This window comes from Canis lupus, chromosome 3 (genome assembly GCF_048164855.1).
Source record: "Canis lupus baileyi chromosome 3, mCanLup2.hap1, whole genome shotgun sequence".
NCBI classification, from domain to species: Eukaryota; Metazoa; Chordata; class Mammalia; order Carnivora; family Canidae; genus Canis; species Canis lupus.
The window spans coordinates 62,757,096-62,775,972 of NC_132840.1; the positions used below are offsets into that span (position 1 = coordinate 62,757,096).

At 36.8% G+C, this 18,877-nt stretch overlaps 1 protein-coding gene across 14 annotated transcripts in view; it reads left to right on the forward strand.

Moving 5' to 3' along the window:
* The window catches only part of GRIA4 (glutamate ionotropic receptor AMPA type subunit 4), a 377,193-nt gene that overhangs the window by 269,134 nt on the left and 89,182 nt on the right, over positions 1 to 18,877 (forward strand). For all 14 annotated transcript variants that reach the window (XR_012028564.1, XR_012028563.1, XM_072821787.1 and 11 more), the window contains one exon: positions 11,373 to 11,426. Coding sequence is in view for 12 of the 14 variants with exons in the window: in XM_072821787.1 (XP_072677888.1) it covers positions 11,373 to 11,426 (54 nt within the window). In the remaining 2 variants the exon portion in view is untranslated. The remainder of the gene's footprint in view (positions 1 to 11,372; positions 11,427 to 18,877) is intronic.

The following is an 18,877-nucleotide window of genomic DNA, read 5'->3' on the forward strand; positions in this document are numbered from 1 at the left end:
TGTCTTGGAAGAATTGTGAATTCCAGGCATTGACTGTGTTCAACTAAATATGTTTTAGTTGATGCTCCGAGAGTACTTCTTAGAGTAGTTTCCATTATTGTTGTTGACACAAACATTCAAAAACTCAGTTTCTTTTGAAAAAGGATAAAGGACAATCTGCTTGATAATTTTAGAGAAATAAGTTCGTTTTTCTAGCCTTAAATAGAAAGCAGCTGCATAGACTTATCTCTAAACCACGGTTTAGAGAAAGGCAAGTAATATTCCTCATTAAGTAGAAGATAGAGGATAACTTCATAATTTATTTCATTAGAATTTTGCATCTACTCTTCAGATGTCTAAAAGGCAGTGAGATTAAGAAAAGGGAAGCAGAGCAGCCAACAATACCTTTGAGGACACTTTTCTGAGTTTTATAAACATAAGTATAACCACCCTTCATAAAATCAGGAGCATTTATAGTAAACAGGTCATAGAGTACACTACCTGCCAATGAATGAAGTGATGCATCTTTTTAATCACCATGATTTAGTTAGAAAAGTAACAGGACAAACCCATTCTTGATCCTCCTCGTGACTGTACACAACTTTCTTACTGATCATCTAGATTTTCTCTGAACTCCTACAACTGGTGCCAAGTTTAAGATCAGATTGTGGAAGGAAATTTTTTTCTTTTTATAAAAGAAAAAGAGAGAGAGAGAGAGAGAGAGACTAAAGTTCACATAATCACCAGTAAATGGAAGATCACCAGTAAATTTAAGATCAGATTGTGGAAGGAAATTTTTTTCTTTTTATAAAAGAAAAAAATAGAGAGAGAGAGAGAGAGAGAGAGAGAGAGACTAAAGTTCACATAATCACCAGTAAATGGAAGAAAGATCAAGATTGTACATAATGAATTTTTATTTTCCTTTTTTTTTTTTTTTTTAGTTTTTTTTCCCCCAGAGTCAGATATATCAAATGTTGGTTATGTTCTTCCAATTCCAAGCTTATATTGCCTCTTTACTTGCCCTATGTCTTTTCTTTTACAACCACAAAATCGATACAGGAAACATATTTTTTAAATTCTATTCTTATAATTAATTTTGTGGTTACCTTTGCTGATTGTCATAATGTAAATTTGAAGGTCAAATATTTAAAGATACTATACTGATGTGCTAGTATAAATATCTTTCAGGTAACACAAAAGAAACTAATTTTCTTGTCTCTGCCTACCCCACCTTACGATTTTCCTCCCTTACACATATACACAATGTTCACCCATTTGCTCATTTATTCAACCAACATTTATTCCAGACCTACCAATTTCCAGGCGCTATATATAAAATTAAATCAATTGCAATCCATCCCTTGAAGGAATTTCAAATGTAAAGGAAAACGGAGGAATGCAAGCAAATAATGTAACACAATGCCGAAAGGTATAATAAAGACTAAAGCACATTGCTGAAAGATGAGTCAGCATTCTGCAGGAAGAAACTCTGGGACAGGGCATTCAAGACAGATGGCAGTGGGAGAGCAGAGTGCTGGGATGGAGCCACATGTCCGGGAAAGCAAATGCCTATGTTGGAACATCAAGTACAGGGGAAATGAGAAGATGCTCAGGGCAAACTGAAGGCTGATTACAAAGGGCCCTATAGGTTCTACTAAGCAGTTTTATATTCCTCATAGCATTTCGATGCCATTGGGTGTTTTTAGACATGATCTGATCGATTCATGTATTAGAATGATTAATTCTCGCGACAACATAGAGGGTTAGACTTAAAGGGGAAGATTGCTGGCTAAGTAGTGTGCCAAGGGAGCAGTGGTTCTTAATCTTTATTTTTCGTGTTTCATGTATACCAGGATTGAACTTCATCTATTGGACATCTACATGACAAATATTTATAATTATTGAGGGCCCCCTAAAGTCTCTGCTCCATGGAGTCTATATTTTAGTGAGACAGCCACACGATAAATGAGTAAATATGTAATGCTAAGTAGTAATAATGAGAAATTCTTAAATGTATTTATTAATATCTACTTTGTCAAGCACCATGATATGCACTCAGTTTAGAGATTCATAGTCACCGTTAACTTTCGTTAAGATTTTGAACTTACAAATTGAACACCAATAAAAAATAAATTTATTATTAAAAAAAAGATTTTGAATTTAACTGATCTGACTGGGTTTTTTTTTAAGGGAAATTTCCATTGGCGAGTTTAATAAGTATTGTTAGTTGTAGATAATAGTCTTTGTAGAAATAAAATACCTATATAGTGAGCTTGCTATGCACATACAACATACCGACACCAAAAAGAATCTCGTTTATTAGGGAAAGCCATATTTTTCCTGCTTTTTTTCTCTTAGTTATGACCTTTCATTTGCTAGTCTTTTAAATTAATTTCTGAGTTAGTCACTTGAACAAAGGTAAAGACTTTGCATTAAAAAGTTTTTCCAAAAAAAAAATAAAAATAAAAAGTTTTTCCTTGTTTATTAAGATAGGATCTCTGCTTACATCTTTATTATCCTCACTCTGAATCCACTTCATAGGAACAAACGTGTGGTTCTCCAGCACCACTATGCTGTTTGGAGTACAACAAAACAATTAAGCTCAACTGCCAAGAAAACATTCTCCTGAAATAAAAGTAAAAAGAGTGATTCTGGGGTCATGCATCTTCTATATTTAGCTGACCACAATTCTATCCATTGAGTAGAATTACCAACAGGCAAATTTTAGAACTCAGGACCGAAAAGTTACCAGCTGTTATTAAATAGCAAGGTGCTGACACAAAAAATATGGACAGAACATATCTTCAGTGTGCCTCAGATGGTTTAGTTGACTTATTATTGCGGGTAAAGATGATCAACATTGAAGAGAACTAAGAAAATGCCACTAAAGCAACTAAAGTGTGAAATGTATATGAAAGTTAAGGAAAGCAGTGAGCTCAAAGTAACGCTGTAGGAAAGATGTCCTTAAACAACCTTTTAAAACTGTTCTCTAGAGCTGCATACTCTATCTGGCACTTGGGATTTTAGTGTACATTAGCATATTAAAGTCTCTAAGCATTCCTATAGCAAAGCAACCTCAAACCTTATTTATCCTGGCATTCCCTGCAAAAGTGGCCTTTCTCTCTCTCTCTTTCTCTCTCCAGTCACAGAAAAATACGGAAAAATAAAATGTTCCCAAGAAAATAAAGGAATTTTTGAATTAAGAAAAAATAAGTGAGGAATGAACATTCAGGTGATAATATTTCAAATAAATATGATAAGGAAAAGAAATATAAAATCAAGAGCATAGTGGTAGGAACATGGTATATTAACAGGAGTCCCCAGAACCAGTGGCTCATACAGTTCCTTACCCTGGAAAGTCACAGAATCAGAGATACTCAGTCAGGTTGGCTGGATCTTAGAGGTCATCCATCCCATAAACAATACCTTCACATGGTGCTTATGCAAGCCATGTTCAAACATAGTTGACCTATAATTCAAATATCCCCTCATAATGACCTATCCCTTTGAAACATATGACAATATGTGATGTTTGAAAATAACTTTTATTCCCATCGCCACCAACCCCATCAGCCCCCTCAAGTTTTCTTTGTAACCCATGAATAGATGTTTATCCATTGATGACATGTCCAGTTAGGGACATGTAATATTCTGATTAACCAAAAGTTAACCATCTATGGAATTTGTATTTTCAAAGAGAACACTCTATAATGTGCTTAAAGCTGTACTGTACATAGTTGAACCTGTAACTGATCACTTTAAGTTTGTCATATAAATAGAATTATCTACTGGATTGAGTTGGATTTACATTAAAGGTGGGCTGTATACCTGAACTGTCATTTGAGATACACACCTGGTAAAGTACAAGCTATACAAAACGGAATCCAAGTTATTCAAGCTTTCCTGCTAAGTAGCTTTATTATGCATATAAGAAGAACTTGCAGACCTAAATTTGGATGTGTTTTTACCTGATAGCTCTCCATCTGTGTGGCCATGTCCCAGTCTGCTGCAGAATGGGAGTAGGAAAACCTTGCATATACAATGTTATTCAAACAAGCAATATGTTCAGACAGGAGATTATTTGAAGAAAGGAACTTTTGTTTTGTTATGAGAAAGCTGGTTTTTCTCATCAACACATTTAGCATTCATCAACTATCTAATATGATAAAGAATGTCATCATAAATATCTGTGATTCATTTTGCTCTTATGAAAAATGTATAAAAATTGGCCCCAAATAAGTCATTTTTATGATTGCTAAGTTCCTCAGGAAAGCAACGGGGTAAAGAAAAAAAAATTATAGTCAAAACATCCGGGCTGGAGTCCTAGCCTCATTACTTAATGACTGTACTTATTGAACATGTTTGTTTATGAAAGCAAAGGATTACCCCCCTGCACCTACATCTCATTAGCAGTACTTTTTATATTGCTTCACACAAAATATCTCTTTAATTAAAGAAGAGCATGGTGCTCACTGGTTCCTTCAAGCTATTATGTGCATTTCACATTCCTAATCACAAATTCCATAGAACCTTCTGTGCCTCTTTGCAAATATGTTCAATCACTAAATTAAAATGCTATTAAGTCAGAATGGATCTCTGCTAAGAGATGGTCACTGTTAGCATGATGAGAATCATAATATTCAGGCTCTGTGGACATAGAAATTTGGAACTGCCATAATAGAGAAGGATACACTCTACAACGTGCTTTTCTATAGCTCTTGGAAGTTACCATGATGAGATGAGGTGTCCTGAAGCAGGAAATAAACACCTGCATTTCAACACTTAGTTTTTACTCATTGTTCTATAATACCATTCAAATCATATCACTTAAAGGGCCATCTGTATGGAGAGGTATATATAAGGCAATCTACAATCTTCATAGATTCTGAAAGGATGAAACCAAAGGTTTGTTGTTGGTTTTTGTTTTGTTTTGTTTTGTTTTGTTTGCATTTGGAATATAGTCAAGGAAAGAAACTAGTACTAAGAACAGGTGTCCTTAAGGTATATAAAGACAGTATGAAGAGGAAAATCGTATGTCAGGAATAAAAAGAAGGTATCAAATAAAGACACTGTTTCATTTCTATTTCTCTATATGAGAAATTTTTCCAAATTAAAGCATGGCATTTTATGCAACTTGAGTCCCTGACTATACACAGAGATTAGGGACTTTTTTACCCTTATTAATTTTACTGCCACATTGCTCATTTCTTTTTTTTTTTATTTGGAGACTGTCTTAGTTTGGTTTCCCCAGAAGCAAACCTTAAGACACAGATTTATGTATAATCCATCGGTTTATGAGACGAAGAACATACTGAAAGAGCATTGGAGAAATGCAGTCAATTAAAGGTGCATTTATCCTGAAAATGACCACGTGGGTGACCAAAGCTTAATCTCATTTGAAATTAATGTAAATTGCTAGAAGATTATTGTAAATGTCATTTGAAATTAGTGTAAATAGAACACACATATCAGAATCCTCCCTCTGGCAAGGATGTTAGAATATTTATGCACCAGGGCTGCAGGAAAGGAGGGCGTCTATTCCAGGCACTTCTGACCTTGCCCCCCTGCCCTCCCCACTGAGAGCAAAGTGAGGGACCAGGGAGACCAGGAAGTCATGAAAATCCTGGTGCCAGCAGGTACAGCAGTAGACACTGAAATGGTAAGAGGAAAAGCATGGGTGGGCAGCCAGTAGCATCTGTGACAGCCACTGGCCATACAAAGGACTTTAGATCTGAGAAGGGCTCTACCCATCTTTTACTGGAAGTCAGTCAGCCCCTGCTGGCAGCTGCTACCGAGAGATCAGATCATTACTTTGAGAGATAGCCATCCCTTTACAGGCAACATTCTTCCACTCCTTTTTCCCTAAAAGTGAATTTGTCCTAATTAGAAATGTTTATTATTCCTGACATCCTCAAGTACAGATGAACAAAAATACATTTGTATACATGTGCATATATGTGCCCCTTAATCCTAAAACATTTGATGAGAGTTCTAGTTCCCTGTCCCTCACCTCATCTCTTCTCACACTAAATAGCCTTAGTTCTTTTTGTTCTGAGGTTCTTTATTTTCTTCTCTCCCTCTGTGAGTCACACCCCAGAAGTAAAAGTCCTCTTTTCTTACAGGGTCATAACTCTGCAGTGCATTTGCAAAAGCCCTTTGCCTTATGTTTTTCTTTTGGTGAAACTGAGGTAAACTAAATAAGCTAAAGCTTTTGATTTTATCTATAATAAAATATTTTGAAGCATCCTGACGATCAACATGCAAGGGACATCTGGGGGTTTGGGATTTCTATGGAAACAAAGGACTAGAGAGAGTGACAGTAAGTCTCCAACATTTACCAGGCATCCTGTCCATAACACCACCAACTATACTGTAGTGCTTTGCTCATGTCGTGGAATTCTCTGGAACATGATAACAGCTGGGAGAGGAATTTCCAGCTGAGTTACCAAATCAAAGAAAAGGAAAACCAAAATAATTCATACTCAGGTGTGCTGTTGCAGGTCTCCAGCTCGGAGACTGTTCAATACAATGATCATAGCTTCGTAATAGTAGTTCAAGGTGATACACAGCAACCCTCATCTAGAAAGACCCCTGAATGCTTTATAAACCATCGATACATAAAGGATTCACATAAAATTAGATTGAGGGCTAAAGGCCAAACTCTCGTCATTTACAAGTCTCAAATGGATCTTAATATACTAGTGTTGGGGTGTTGATATGCTAACTTCTTTATTCATCCACTCCATCAATATTTATTTAACATCTGTCTGTCTTTCAAATTACCTTGTTCTCCCAACCAAATGATACCACATCTTAAAATCCATGGTACTCCCTTTAGTCTGTCTGCATCTTAGTCATTTCTGCCTGAGGCCTATCCCCTTAAGAGATTACTTAAACACTCTTATCCCAACAGCACCGATTTACTTAGGTTTATATGCCTTGAATCTCCTTACCCTAAACTTATACATAGGACACATTTATTGAACTAAATTTATTTAAAGGTGGGGTCAAGGTAGAAAAGTGTCCTGGATTCATTCTTCCCTAATTTTAATAAATGAATAAAGATTTAGAAGTCTCAGTCATAAAGACTATGCCATAATTCATTAAAACAATGCAGTGACTGCATCAGGCATTTACCCTATTAATATACATGGGTCTGATTTTAAAATTGAATCATTTGACCAGTACCATAGATACTTCTAAGCAACTATCTCCTAAAAAAAAAAAAAAAAACAAGAAAAAATAAAGGAATCAATTAGCCCCCCCTTTTTTTTTTTTTTTTTTTTTTTTATTCATAGGGGCACAGAGAGAGAAAGGCAGAGAGGCAGAGACACAGGCAGAGGGAGAAGCAGGCTCCATGCAGGGCCTGATGTGGGACTCGATTCAGGGTCTCCAGGATCACGCCCTGGGCTGCTGGAGCTGCAGGCGGCGCTAAACCGCTGCGCCACCGGGGTTGCCCAATTAGTCCCATTTCTTAAGCGTTTTATTCTGGTAGCGATGGGCTCCTTTGAAAGCGTATGGTCAGTGGAACTTGTATATTCTTCCTAACCCGTTCCTCAGAACTCTGAACAGATACTTGGTCAATTATTCTTTGTCCATTTGCATCCTCTGTCTCTTTTAAGAAGATAAAAAGAATAGGAAAACAGAGTCTCTACTCCTACATGTTTTTACCTTTATGAAAGGCCATAATTAATTATCGCAACCAAGTCCTCATCGTGGGCCTTGTTTTCCCTTAAAAAACTGGGCCAAACACACTTGTCAGTCATTGTTGGAGGGCTGCCGGGAGGAAGGCGTTCATTCCCCGGGCACTTCTGTTGGCCCCCTGTCTCCCCGCACTGTGAGTAAAGTGGGGGGACCAGGGAGACCCAGAAGTCACAGAAATCCGGGTACTGGCAGGAGTGGCAGTAGGCACTGAAGTGGTAAGAGGAAAAGCATGAGTGGGTGGTCAGTAGTGTCTGTGAGTCACTGGCCCTACAGACATACCTGTGCTGTTATATATTCCTGTCTTTCCCCTCACACTGTGCACTTTCATTCTTTATAAAGAATAAACATCAGAAATACAAAGACACAAGGTTTGATCTGCATCCAAAGTCAAGTCACTCTGATTGCTGATTTTGATTTTTCATTTGTTTGGTGGTTTGTTTTTGTTGTTTTGGTTTTTTAACAGGAGGTTGTCTTCACATTTGTTGAGATGATGATAGCCATGTAAAAACACATCTGTGACACTGTCAGTTTCACACAACAATTAAAAAATTTTTTTTGAACTTAAGCAACCAGTACTCTAGGTGCAGGACACTTTACTATAGAGTATTGAAGTATAAATTGGATTTTTTTTTCCACAAAGAAATTCCATCTAGTGTTGGATGCTTGGCAGAGGGATCAAAATCTGGCCTTAACCTCAGTCAGGGTGGGGTGGGGAGTGTTCAGAGGCAGTGAGGGCCTCACAGCAGTTTGTGGGGCACATTCATTTCCCCCCTGCCAGGATCTGGCTCAGCAAAAAAACGGTGTTCTCTCTGGCCTCCCCAGCCAGGTAAATAAATCCTCTGATCACTGCTCCCTGGGGCCCTGGGTTCCCATCATGTTGATGCAAATCAAGCTCTGCAAGGCCTTTTCTGCCAGGATTTTTGTCACTTTTGGTTGTTTGTGGTTCCATAAGTTCTAATTCCTTGAAAACATATTACATAAGCTTTAATTTATTACAGTTCTTTACTAGATAATCTAGAACTGACAGTAATTTCCTTATGGAGACACCAAGTGCAGAATTTCTGCCAGTTCCACATTTTTTAACACTTACAAGTGTTAGATCTTTAAAATGATTCTAGAAAGGGGCACCTGGGTGGCTCAGTCAGGTAAGCATCTGCTTTCAGCTCAGGTCATGATCTCAGGGTTCTGGGATCCAGGCTCATGTTGGACTCCCTGCTGAGCAGAGATTCTGCTTCTCCCTCTGCCTCTGCCTGCTGCTCCCAGCCTATGCATGCTCTCTTTCAAATAAATAAATAAAATCTAAAAAAAAAAGAAAAGAAAAGAATTTTAGAAGAAGGGAGAGGTTATTGACTGCAGCCACAGAGAAATCATACGCTGAGAACCTTGAGAGGAGAAGAGGCAGGATGAGTAGGGGTGCTTGAGGAGAGTGCAGAAGGGTTTACACCATCACACCAGAGAAAGTTACAGTGAATCAGCAAGAGAGAAGTAATGAATTGTCCTGTGGCAACACTCCCTGCTGAGGTCCAATAGTGAAGCTCTGGAGACACGGTAAGAGAGTATACAGTGTCCTAAGTATAGCCATCAGGTGTTCCTTGATAATTATCTTTTGCACACACTCCCCTGGAGATCCCCAGAGAATACCAGTGCTCTCACCTCCTCAACCTGGGCTAAATCACTTGGGTTTGGGTTATCCAATATGATGACTAATTAAGCACTTTCTTTAGCAGACCTTGTTTACAATCCCATCCATGCATTGCTTGTCCTCATCTTTATGGTGAGACTGTCAAGGGATGTTCAGCTTTAGATAAACTGTGGGCTAAATCGGGCAATATAAAAGATACAGACATGCTACGTAAAACATTTCAAATGCATAGTTGAGCTTCCCGGAGAGAAAGAAAAATCTTCTGGAGCCAGCAATGAAAGGCAACTGCACCCACAGAAGTTGCCAGATTGGGCAACCTGACTGGAGGTTTAATGCTCACCCAAGAACAGGGACTTTGGGCTCAGCCAAGGCAATAAGTTAGACCTCAGGTCTGATTTTAAGCCACACTCTTGAAGAGTGATACCCACTAAAAGAGACAACTAGAAAACAATGTGCTCCCTGTACAAGGAATCACCTGAATGTTTTCTGCCTGGGGCCAGGCTCAGTGTGGCAAGGCAGACTCCTTCTGTGAGAAGTGGTCATCACTACTCTCTTTAGGCAGATCGTAAGTTTAATTTGAATTTATACCACACTCTGTGAGCTGGGAATCAGTAATAACGAACACTGCAGTATCTGTTAGAAGCAAACATAGACATCTTTGAAGGGGTGTTTTCAAGGAAATTGATAAAGAATTTCCCAGAATCGTTGAAGGAAATCCTTGTATTCTGGAAGCACAACAATTCCTGAACAATATAAACAAATAGTAAGAAGTAAAAATCCAAATTCCATCATAATGAAATTGAAGAACCATCAGAATAAAGAGGAAGTCTTAGCTGTGACCTAAAAGAAACGATAAGATGAGCATAGAGACTCCATTTCACCAATGGCATGTGTGCAAAGCTCTGTTTTTTGATCATGATTCGTATGTTCTGGACTTTAAAGGGATTTTCCTTTATTTCATACACAACTCATCCATTTACAAAGAATTCTTTTTAGAGGCTATTAAAATGCTAAAAACAATTTAATTTTTTCTTTGATGAGGAAAGTACATGAAATTCATATATTGTGTTGTCCACTTTGAGGAACAAATGAAGTTACAAAGTGGCTCATCAGTAATTGTCGTTAGATTTTTCTCTCATTGAAGGAATTATCAATTTTATAGAAAATAAGAGTTTTCACTTGTAATGCAACTATATTTCTCTGTTAGAAAGTTCTGAGTTCCTAATTCTTGAAACATTCCTAAAAACATTCTTAGAAAAAAGATGATGAATCTAACAGAGAAAAAAATCTCTTGATGTTGTTTTGTCTTTATTCTTTTGATTACAATAAAATACTGCTCTATCCATATGCAAGTGGGAATTGACTAAGTATTCTCTAGTATCAGAGGCGTCTAAACACAGATACTGTGCCTCAGAAAAATCTTGCTTGCTGCTCAGGACAAAAATCCAATCTACTCATAGAAAATCATTCTTAACAATAGAAGACACTTAACAACCTATCATACATTACATATATATGTAATATATATATACATTAGTTTGTTTCATAACCATTTCTTTCTCTTCTAGGGAATTATAGCATGAGTAGTAGTTTTGTTTTCTTTTGTTTTTTTTAAATATTTTATTTATTTATTCATGAGAGAGAGAGGCAGAGACACAGGCAGAGGGAGAAGCAGGCTCCATTCAGGGAACCTGATGCGGGACTCGATCCCGGGTCTCCAGGATCACACCCTGGGCTGAAGGCAGGCGCTAAATTGCTGAGCCACCCAGGGATCCCCAGTAGTAGTTTTTTGAACAAGGTTTGGTAAATGAAGGCTCTTTTATACAGCATGATTGAAATTAGAGTGTTGGGTTTTTTGTTTTTTTTTTTTTTTACTTTAATCACAATTTTTAAGGTGGCTTATGAATTTCTTCAATTATAAGAAAAAGTAACATTTTCTCATCGTGTTTCCACATGGAATTATGCTAAAATAGTGAAAATTCTATTTTTAAAAATACCCTTCAGTAAAGTTAAATTGGTTTTTCCTTGTTTCCTTCTATCTTCACAGATTGTGAGTGTTGGGAAGCATGTAAAAGGCTACCATTACATCATTGCAAACTTGGTAAGAGCTCTCTGTTTTTTTCTTTTTCATAAGAATTGCTCGAGCGTTCCAGATTATAATAACTGTGCTTTAAAATAACACTTCAGTAAATGAGTAAACTACATTACTCACTAAGCTTTTTATAACACCTAGGATAATATTTTTGATACAGTAGTCATCATATTTCTAATGCGCAATTCAATATATGTTGATGCAGACTAGTTTGACATCTGCCAAAGCACATTTAAAAGTGATTATGATATTTGCTTTACTATGATATCACCTGACAAATTAAATAATTGTCTTTTATCTGTATAAATGATTAATGTACCATAATTTAATGTATGGATTAAGGTTGCCAATACTTAGGATATCACAAGGATGATCAAACTGATGACCCTCGTGCTCTGATTTTAAGAAAAGCAAGATTAAAACAGATATGTAAGGAAGTCTTTTGATTGGGAGTAATCCAAATATTTTTAAAATTATGTCAGCTTTTCATGTTGTGTTATATATAGACCTATATTGAAAAAGATACATACACATTAGTATAAAATCCTGAAAGTGCAAATCCTTCTAGATTTCTTGCCAAGGCTCACCAAGTATTTCTTGTTAACTGTGCAGTGTAGAGGGAAAGCAGCCAAATAGGGGCCCATTCTCCTTGCTTCATTAGAGTGCCATCTGCCCCAAGGGCTTAACCTCAGATGTGGTTTATTTAAGAGAAGTTAAGAAGGTTTTCTCCTTTTTCTCTTTTCCTACTATGTATTTCTTTGGTGAGGATCTTTTCCTTAACACAGGGAAAGAACCAAAGGCTGCAAAGAGATTCAGATTTAATTCTCGTCTTGTAGTGAGTGGGCCATCACCCTCTGAGACAGGAATTTTTAGCTGTTAGTGAACTGGATCACACTATGAAATTGAGATATTAAAATTCAGCAATAGACTATCAACTCTTCTTGCATGGTGTTTTTGGAATAAAGTATGATTTCACTAGCTTCATGGATTATCATGAAAATACTGAGAAATGTTGACTTATCTTTCCCATTGTTTTTAGTAGGCCTGTAGTCTGGATATTTTAATATATTTTATAAAAATATAATTCTTAAAATTAGCATATCCTGATATTAATCACTAAAGACAAAAAACTTACGTTTCTGGAATGTGTACACTCACAATGACATTATACAAGGAAATTCTAACAAACAGAGGGTTTTGACATCCCTTCCTTCAAACAAAGAAATTCAGAAGAAAAAAAAGTCAATAGACTGTCATGCCAGAAATGAATTGTTGACTTCAACAAACTAGTACAAAATAGAAAGAATGGCTATCAGAGCCTGTCTTAAACTTCCCTAGTAGATGAGAGCATACTTAAGATATCTATGTAATGACTAAATAACACCATATGAAGTAGAAAGAAATATTTGCTTGTATTAGGGCATATAATCATCACATAATCAAGGGGTACCTGGGTGGCTCAATCAGTTGAATGTCTGTCTCTTGATATCAGCTCGGGTTGTGATTGTGGGGTTGTGGGATCAAGCCCCATGTTGGAGTCCACACTCAGCACAGAGTCTGTGTGTCCCTCTGCTCTTTCGCCCACTCTCTTTCTCTCTCTCAAATAAATAAGTAAAATCTTTAAGAGAAAAAAAACAAGATTTTACCATATGTATTTGATATCATTGTAACACATGACTAGGTCAGTAACTTGTGCATATCTACATTATAATATATTGTTTTAATTATGCTTTCCTGACTTATTCATTTATTTCTAAATAACTGTGACTTCCAAAACAAGAATGATTTTTGTTCTTAAGAACTACTGCAGGGATCCCTGGGTGGCGCAGCGGTTTGGTGCCTGCCTTTGGCCCAGGGCGCGATCCTGGAGACCCGGGATCGAATCCCACGTCAGGCTCCTGGTGCATGGAGCCTGCTTCTCCCTCTGCCTATGTCTCTGCCTCTCTCTCCCTCTCTCTCTGTATGACTATCATAAATAAATTTTTAAAAAAATTTAAAAAATAAAAAAATAAAAAAAGAACTACTGCAGAAGATTCCCAAATATGAAATAAATCCATTATCAAAAGAAAGATTATATTAATATAGTTAATGTTGAAAGGCTGAATAATTTCCTGCTAAGATCAGGAAAACAAGGATGCTCCCTCATGATTTATGTTGAACATTATACTGAAGCTTCTAGCAAGGGATATTGGGCAAGAAAAAGAAATAAAAAGACATTCAGATTGGAAAAAAAAAAGATATTTTTGAATAGAAAATCCTAAGAAATCTAGTAAAAAAAAAAATCTAATGAGAACTAGTAAGTAGGTTCAGCAGGGTTTTGGATAGAAAGTCAATATAAAAAATTGTATATTTCTGTATGCTCATTCTGAGAGTGAAGTTAAGAAAATAATTCCATTTATAACTTCCAATTACAATTTACAATTAATGAGGAACTGCTATATAACCAATTCAGCAGGACTGTTTAGTTGGAGGAACCTAGACAGAGAGATAGGAAGCTCCTGAACTTCCCTCCTCCCACAGATACGCACAGAGTTATCCCTCCAAGAGAAATCTGGAATCTAGCTCAGTGACTCCTACACATCAGGCAACTAAGAAAGTACCCACATTGAAATGGGTAGGAAAGGCTGAGACACACTCTTTCATAAAAACTGTGTATACCAACACAGTGTCATACAGTCAGGAGGGCATCCATCCCTAGCTCCCAGCTTCTCCATGAGCAGCAGAGGATTTGGACCATACATTTAGCACCCCAGCTTTTAAGGCTGTCACTCAAGAGACAGGCCCATAGAACACCTATCTATGAAAGTTTATGAGTTATACATCCACAAGACCCACAGGACTATAGAAACAATAGAAACAATTCTTAATGGGCTCATGAGGATTCATTGTAACTATCCCCACAGGCCTTATTAGCACAGAGGGATCAAGCAAAGATGCCCATCTCCATCTTTCCCTGAAAGGAAATTAACTACCTACTTTACAATCTGCTGCCTGAGAGCCCATAGTCAAGAATCTGCATTAAGGAGCTGGCTGTGATTCCTCATGGAGTTCAGGGGATCTGGTGGATATTTCTGTCACATTCTCCCTCTGGCTCACTTCCATTACAAAACCAGGTCATCAACTTGTCTCTAGAAGAAGATTGTACACATGCCTGGTGGCCTGCCTATTACTGTTCCCACTCAAGGGATGACTGGATCTCATAGCTGAATGTACTTGTATTCATAAATCCCACAGGACTGTAGCAAATAATGAGGTAGTTCTTAACAGGTACACATGAGAGTACTCACCCAGGTATCTCCCCAGGGCTGAACATAGAAGGAACTGGCAAGATGCCCATTTCCCAGTCTTTCCCTGAAATGGGTTTGACTGTATATTTCACAAGCTGCTTGCCTGAAAGTCAATCTTACAATCAGCCTGCATCTAGGTGCTGACTCTGACTCTTTCCTTTGGGACACAGCCAGGTCCCTCACTACTAGGAGCCACTAAACAAAGAAGGCTGCTTGAGTAATCACACAGATTTAAGAGACAACCAACAGTTTAGTCTGTGCTAATTTGATGAGGGTCATCTCCTATACAACACCAGGGTGTCAAGACTGGCAGAGGTATGTGTATTATCTAATGTGTAGAAACCAACCAGTACAGAGAATCAAGAAAAATGAAGAAAAATGAAAATGCATTCCAAACAAAAGTACAAAATAAATCTCCATAAACAAATCTTAATGAAATTGAAATATGTGATTTGCACAATGGAGTTCAAAATAACAGTCATAAAGATGCTTGTTGAGGTCAGGAGAGCAATGTATTAACAAAGTAAGCATTTCAACAAAGAGTGAGAAAATATTTTAAGATATACCAAACAGAAACCACAGAGTTGAGGAATACAAAAACTAACTACAAAATTCTGTAGAGGTATTCAACAACAGATTGGAATAGATGGAAGAAAGATTAGCCAACTTGAAGACAAGGCAGTGTAATTCACCCAATCAGAGAAGAAAAAAAAAAAAAAAAGATATACCTGTTAAGAACTCCCTCATTATTCGCTACAGTCCTGTGGGATTTATGAATACAAGCACGTTCAGCTATGAGATCCAGCCATCCCTTGAGTAGGAACAGTAATAAGTAGGCCACCAGGCATGTGTACAATCTTTTAGAGATAGGTTGATGACCTGGTTTTATAATGGGAGTGAGCCAGATGTAAATTGTGACATCAAAAACAAAATGTGGGGAGAAATATGGAGAATTGTAGAGCTTTTGTATGCATTCAAAGTTTAGTTGTTTCCAGTTTAAAATAGACTGTTATAGCTATAAGATGTTTTATAAAAGCCTCATGATAACCACAAAGCAAAACTTATAGAAGAAACACAAAACATGAAGAGAAACGAATCAAAACATACAACCTTGGGCAGCCCCAGTGGCTTAGTGGTTTAGCGCTGCCGTCAGCCTGGGGTGTGATCCTGGAGACCCAGGATCGACTCCCACATCGGGATCCTTGCATGGAGCTTGCTTCTCCCTCTGCCTGTGTCTCTGCCTTTCTCTGTGTGTGTCTTTCATGAATAAACAAATAAATAAAAACTTTAAAAAAAGGAATTTATTCTGTAAAAAAATACAACCTCAAAAATCATCAAATCACAAAAGGAAAGCACAAGAGAGGATGAAAGGAAAAATAAACTACAAATCAGCTAGAAAACAATTCACAAAATGTCTATAGTAAGTCTATTCCTACCAACATCTATTTAAATGTAAAGGGACTATGTTCTGCAATCAAAAGACATAGAGTGGCTGAATGAATTTTAAAAAGAAAGGAAAAAAGAAAAGACCCAACTCTGTATTGCCTACAGAGACTCATTTCAACTTTAAGGACACAAACAGACTGAAAGTGGAATAATGGAAAAAAGAAAGACCACGCAAATGGAAACTGAGGAAAGAAGAAGTAGCTATAGATATGTCAGACAAATTGACTTAAAGTCAGAAACTATAACAAGAGACAAAGAATATCATTTTTTAATGGTAAAGGAGTAATTCATCAGTAAAATACAATATTTGTATATACTTTTGTACTCAATATCAGAGCACCTAAATATATACTAAAGCAAATATTAACAGATCTGAAAAGAGAAATAGACAGCAACTCCAAAATAGTAAGGAACTTCATCACCCCAGTTTCCTTTTTTAAAAATTTAAATTAAGATTAATTAATATAGAGTATATTACTAGTTTCAGGGTAGAGTTTAGCGATACATCAGTTTCATATAACACCAGTACTCATCACATCACGTGCCCTCCTTCATGCTGGTCACCCAGTTATCCCAATCCTCCACCCCCTTTCCTTCCGGCAACCTTCAGTTTGTTCCCTAGGGTTAAGAGTCTCTTATGGTTTGCCTCTCTCTCTGTGTTTTTATCTTATTTTTCCTTCCCTTCCTCTACATTCATCTGTTTTATTTTTTAAATTCCACATATGAATGAAATCATATGGTATTTCTCTGACTGACTTATTTCACTTAGTATAATACACTCCCATTCCATCCATATCATTGCAAATGGAAAGATTTCATTCTTTTTAATGACTAATATTCCTCTGTGTGTGTGTGTATGTGTGTGTGTGTTTCACCTCTTCTTTATTCATTCACCTGTCGGTGGACATCTGGGCTTTTTCCTTAGTTTGACAATTATGGACATTGCTGCTATAAACATTGAGGTGCATGTGCTACTTCAAATCACTACATTTGTATCCTTTAGATAAATACCTAGTACTGTAATTTCTGGGTCATAGGGTAACTCTGTTTTTAACTTTTTGAGGAACCTCCATATTGTTTTCCAGAGTGGCTGCACTAGTTTTCATTCCCACCAACAGTGTAAGAGGGTTTCCCTTTCTCTGACTCCTCACCAACATTTGTTGTTTCCTGTGTTGTTCACCTAAGCCATTCTCTCTAGTGGAAGGTGATATCCCACTGTGGTTTTGATTTGTATTTCCCTGATAATGAGTGATGTTGAGCATTTCTTCATGTATCTATTGGCCATTAGTATGTCTCTAAAGATATGTCTGTTCATGTATTCTGCCAATTTCTTGACTAGATTTCTTGTTTCAAATCCCATTTTCAATAATGGCTAGATCCTTGAGGCAAAATATCAACAAGAAGGCACTGGATTTAAATTGCCTATTGGACCAGACAGTCCTAACAGATATCTACAGAATACTCCACTTAACAGCAGAAGTATATACATTCTTTTCAAGCACATATGGAACATCCTGCAGGATAGATCATATGTTAGGCCCCAAATAAGTCTTCATCAATTTAAGAAGACTGAAATTATATCATGCATCCTTTCTGACACATAGATCTGAAGCTAGAAATCACTTACCAAAAGAAAACTAAAAAATCTACAAATATACAGAGATTAAACAAATGCTTTTGAACAACCAGTGGCTTAAATAAGAAATTAAAAGAGAAATTTAAAAATACCTTGAGACAAGTGAAAATGGATATGTAACATACCAGAACATGTGGAATGGAGCAAAAGCAGGTCTAAGAAAGAAGTTTATGGTGGTAAATGCCAAATTAAGAGAAAAGAGATATTAAATAGTCTAACTCTATACCTCAAATACAAGAAAAAGAAGAAACTAAGCTCCAAGTTAGTAGAAGAAAGGAAATAACAAAGGTCAGAGTGAAAAGAAATGAAATAGAAACTAAAAACACATTAGATCAATGAAATTGAGAGCTGGTTTATGAAAAGGTAAACAAAATCAACAAATCTTTAGCTATACTAAAAAAGAAGAAAGAAGACTTAACTAAATAAAATAAGAAATATGAGAAGATACAACTCATATGATACAAATACTAAGGATCATAAGAAAATGCTATAAACAATTATACACGGTCACATTAGAAGAATACTTGAAGAACCCAGATAAATTTCTAGAAGCATCCAACCTACTATGCATGAATTATGGTGAAAAAGAAAATTTAAACAGACTAATAATAAGAACTTTGAAGCAGTAATCAAAATACCCCCACCAAAAAAGTCTAGGACCAGGTGGTTTCATGAGTAAATTCTACCAAACATTTAAAGAAGAATTAATACCTTTTAAAATTATTCCAGTAAATAGAAGAGGAAAGAACACTTCCAAAACCAACATTATATGGTTTCATTCATATGGGGAATATAAAAAATAGTGAAAGGGATTAAAAGCGAAAGGAGAGAAAATGAGTATGAAATACCAGAGAGGGTGACAGAACATGAGAGACTCCTAACTCTGGGAAATGAACAAGGGGTGGTGGAAGGGGAGGTGGGCAGAGGGACGGGGTGACTGGGTGATGGGCACTGTGGGGGGCACTTGATGGGATGAGCACTGGGTGTTCTACTATATGTTGGCAAATCGAACTCCAATAAAAAATATACAAAAAAATCCAGTGTTACACTAATATCAAAGTCAGACACTACAAAATAAAACTAAAGTAAAG